This window comes from Arabidopsis lyrata, assembly GCF_000004255.2.
Source record: "Arabidopsis lyrata subsp. lyrata unplaced genomic scaffold ARALYscaffold_163, whole genome shotgun sequence".
Classification (NCBI taxonomy): Eukaryota; Viridiplantae; Streptophyta; class Magnoliopsida; order Brassicales; family Brassicaceae; genus Arabidopsis; species Arabidopsis lyrata.
This window is the reverse complement of record NW_003302439.1, coordinates 1-4,787: the sequence shown is the minus strand read 5'-3', so window position 1 is coordinate 4,787 and position 4,787 is coordinate 1. Positions and strand designations below refer to the sequence as shown.

At 26.0% G+C, this 4,787-nt stretch overlaps 1 protein-coding gene across 1 annotated transcript; it reads right to left on the bottom strand.

Annotated features, from left to right (window-relative positions):
* Positions 1-4,240: 4,240 nt before the first annotated feature.
* On the bottom strand, positions 4,241-4,782 carry LOC9298865 (cysteine--tRNA ligase, chloroplastic/mitochondrial; the record flags this gene model as incomplete). Its single annotated transcript, XM_002862740.2, has 2 exons — positions 4,241-4,637; positions 4,774-4,782. Coding segments are annotated over 2 exons (243 nt in total), but the record flags the coding sequence as incomplete, so codon positions are not given.
* Positions 4,783-4,787: the final 5 nt, after the last annotated feature.

Below are 4,787 nucleotides of genomic sequence, written 5' to 3'. Positions count from 1 at the left end.
ACACGCAACCATGTGAAGAATTCTAACATGTTTATGGTTATTTTTTTTTAGGTCAACAATGTATTATGCAAATGTAAACTTGGATAGTCATGCCGATAACACTAAATATTTTTGGAAAATATTCAACAAGTACTACCGTATCAAATTAAGTTTTCATCCAGGCCCGCCCCGTCCATAAGGCAGCTAAAGCCTTATGCTTTAGACTACAAATTATATATAAAACAATGAGACCATATTTTTGAAAAATTCTATTAGTCCAGTGACCTTTGTATGAAATGTTAACTTTCTCTCAGTTTCGAAACTCCATGGGTGATGTTTTTAAATTTTTAAAATTTTTTTTTTTCAAAACCAAATATACTTTATGCCACATAAATGGTAGGACCGAATTTCATCTTTCATTTTTTTCACATTAAAAGATTTCGAGACATTCTGTTCATTTATTTGGTTAAGATTTTAAACCAACGGTCGATAAAAACCTAATCATATTTGTTTTGGTCACTATTCCTTTTAGACCCGACCGACAATATTATCGAAATTTTAACAGTCTATACAAGGTTTCTATTTTGAGCTAAAACAATGTTCTTGCACATATTTTTATGCATGGCTCGAAAATAATAGTTTGAGTGCCATAATGCCACAATGGCTCTAATGTGATCTACAAGTATCTCTATATAACCATCACTAACAAAGATCATTTAGGAGAATTTTCTTCATACAATAATACTCAATTATGAGAATATATATATATATATATATATATATATGTTGATTGGAAGTGGACATTAGGATTTGGCCTTTCGACTTTTGATTTGGAATCATGGCCTTTCCATATATGGTTAGAACAACAGAAAGACCTTTCAAGAATCAACATTCAATTATTATTCAGATTTACATAAGTTACATCATAATTATTCACATTTTTGGATTGATACGAATATTTCATTTAAAAGAAAGAAAGAAAAATGAGGCGACAATCGACATTGAAACGAGGGACCCCGAATTTTCCAAATGATTCTCTTGTTTCATCATTTACCCACCCAAACCTATATTTAGTGAAACCCTTGTGAGACTCCACCACATGCATTACTCCAAAATTTAACACCTCTTTGTTTCTATAAGTCAAAAACAAGATTTGAAATTATTATTTTGTCAACAACAAGATTTGAAAAATAAAAATTGGAAACATATAAATCTCCATTTTCTTTTATTTTTGAAAGTTATAATATATAACCTAACTAAATCGAAATCAAATGAACCAATCGGCCAATTCAATTCATATTTTCTGAAAAAAATAAGAACTTTGCGGAAGAGAGTCTATGTTTGTATTTATATTTCAGTCTACTAGATATTAACCCGCGGTACACCGCGGGTCTATAATTTTATTAAATAATAATAAATTTTTTTTTTAAGATGATCTATAGATATATGCTATTGTTTTATTTGATTTAAATGTATGGTACACTGTATGACGATATTTATAACAAAAGATTTAAAATTTGAAGTTTTATTTGTTTTGTTAATATTATTTGTTTAGTTTTGTTTAGTGTTTAAGATTGTATAGTTATATTTTGATTGTTAATTATAGGATTTTACCCGTAGTATATCATACTGTATTAATATCGACCACAAACTCGTCCGCGACCATATAACTCTGTCCCGTCCAATCTACATCATTTTGTCATTTTCCAATAAAATTCAAAGATTTCTAATATTTGAAACTTCATTTAATATCGACCTAAAATTCATAATAGTATTTTGATTGTTATATCTAGGATTTCACCCGTAATATATCGTCCCGTATCTTTTGTAAATATTTATAATGTTTAAATTTCTTATAAATTATTATTAAATTCAACTATTTAATATTTGAAACTTTATAAAATTCCTAATATTATAAATATTTACAACGTTTTATAAAATTAACTTTTTAAAAGTTTAATAAATATATATTTTACTTTTAATAAAGTTTATAGATTAATTAAGAACTTATATTTAAAATGTTTTCTTTGGAACTTTAATAGATTAAATTAAGAACTTATATATAAAATTAGTCAAAACCAAAATATACATAAAAAAAGTATTAGAAAACATTAAACATGAAATACATTGGATAAGAAAATAAAATATATATGATGTGATTTTTAACCATATAAAACATGTAATTGTTATAAAAGGTTTTAAAAGATTAGAAAAATTACACTTACCAACCAAAACACGGATCCACAGGTTTTTGTAAAAGTATATATCATAAAAACAATTAAAATACATAACATTAGAATAATGAAAATTAAGAATAAGAACTTTATTTTATTAACAAATTCGTTTCCTTTTTTCGTTAAAGAAAATGAATTAATAGAATGGACTTGTTATGTTAGCCTATAAAAGAAAATCATTTACAATCATTATGAGGAAACATGAAATTCTGAAAATGTAAAAAAATACTGGACATTAAAAAATTTGTATCTGAAGATAAGAAGAAGGACTAACTAACCTTTTAATGCATACCTTATTTGATAGTTTCTTTGGAGACGGAGATGATGATGTCCATAGTTTCCAAGATCTTAAAATCGAAAGCTGCAACATAAGAAAAGTAGGTGACAATTAATTTTTTAAAAGAAAAAAACGTGAAATATAAAATGTACTAAGAACATTGTTTAAAAGAAGCCATATAAATCTCTATTACGAAAACGTTTAATATTGTGGATCAATGGTTGAAAAGATCTTCTTTATATAGATGAATGAAAAGTACTCGAGAAGTTTAGGTTTGACCTACAAATTAAAACAATTTTGCAAATATTCGAAAATTATATATTTGATTCCTAATATATTCGATTTTGTATTATCAACTGAATAACGTCTATATGCATGGTGGGATTTATGAATGAGGAAAGCTAATTAAAGATATTTCCATTTGTTTTAGGAAGTTTGTTGAATAATATCTAAACGAAACAAAAAAATCTTTTAAAGATATTTTATGAGAAATAATATATTCGCCAATTTGGGTTGGGGATCAAGTATATGAAAATCTCGTAAATATTATATGTTATATTTATTACATATACTAATTTTCACATTGTAGTTATTTAAATCAAAGATTTTAATGAGTTAATTATGGAATACAAAATATCTATGTAAATCAAAAAGTTTAAAGAACCAATAGCGCTGGAATTGATTTTTTTGCTATAACGATTACTAAAACATTTAAGTAAATAAAGATATTTCGTTATGATTTTTCAGCATATTCGAATTGTTGATTATTTCGAAATTTAAGGATGTTTAAGAAATCATGATTGATTTCCGATTTCATAAATTTTGATTAGAATTAAAAATAAAAGATGTAGTATTTAGATAAGGAATATACTATAATAAGGATTATTAGTACTCTAATATATTAGGAATATTCGTATTGTTAGTTTATTTAATTCAAAAATTATAATTTGCGGATTTAAAGGAAGATATTCTCGAGATTTAAGGAATATAATTGAGATTTTAGTAACAAATGTGATCACATTAAATTTTTGAAAGATTTGAAATATTTGTGTCCAAATTGTTAGAAACAAATTAGGATAGATAATTTTTGGTTAGTATCTTTTTTAATATTTTCAAATCTTAAGAATTAAACCCATTGACATTATATTGTTGAATTTATTTTTTAAAATTACGTAATATTAAATAAAAAAAAATTAAATAACTAAATATTTTCATTTGATGGTGTAGACAAATTATTATTATTATTTATGTAATTTAATTACAAATAACAAATATTAATTTTTATAACAAAACAAATTATTTTCGTAAGAACAATTTTTTCCCAAATCAATATTTTACAAAATATTTATTTTAATCACATATTCTTTCTATATAGAAATAAATAGTTAAATAATTATTGTTAGAAGTAGTTAAGGTAATTAACAAATATGGTTAGTTTAGATATATTATATATATTTCCAATTTAGGTGTTAATTAAGAATTAATGTGGTTTTAAGACAACATTCCTAAAAATCCTTATCCTAGATCCGAATATAGTTAATTCCGGATAAAACCCGGATCCAAAAGACTTTTTGCAAAAATCCCCTGTAAAAATGTATATGTAGATGTTTGTATTTATATTTGAATTAAAAAAAATACGTATCTCAAATAATCTCTTAAAAATTTACAATCACAAATGCTAGAAAATACAAATCTAAATGTACTAAAACCAATAACCTCTTTGATAAAGTAGACAATCAACTACCTCTGATAATTGTATAAACAATTCACTGAACTTGAACACAAAAATGAATAATACAAGAATCCAATGTTATTCTTTAATGTTCTAGTCGAATTGAACAAAAATGATACAAAAATACTATAAACCACTAAGAAAAAAGAATAGAGATTATAGTATATATAATATTAAAAGCTCAAGGTGTAGTTACAGGTTCTTGAAGGGCAAGAGGAATGGCTGGTCTCCAAGTTGTTCCCTCAGGACTATCCATCAAAGCGATCCCAACACTTGCCAAATCTTTCCTAATTGCATCAGATCTTTCGTATTCTTTATTTTTCCTTGCGTCTGTTCTCTCTTGCACTCTCTGCAACACATCTTCCTCTTCTAGTCCAGCTCGCTTTAGTGCTTTCTCTTTTAGCTGCTCAAGAACCTACGGATTGGAGCAAACGGAACAGTTTAATACCAAACAAAAAAGTGGAGCAACAGAGTAAAAGGGTTTGGTCATGGCCCAACTAGCTCGGGGCGGGTTTAGGCTTTATATGGGCCGAGAAATTTGGAAGCTGTACCTCTGAGTAACTTG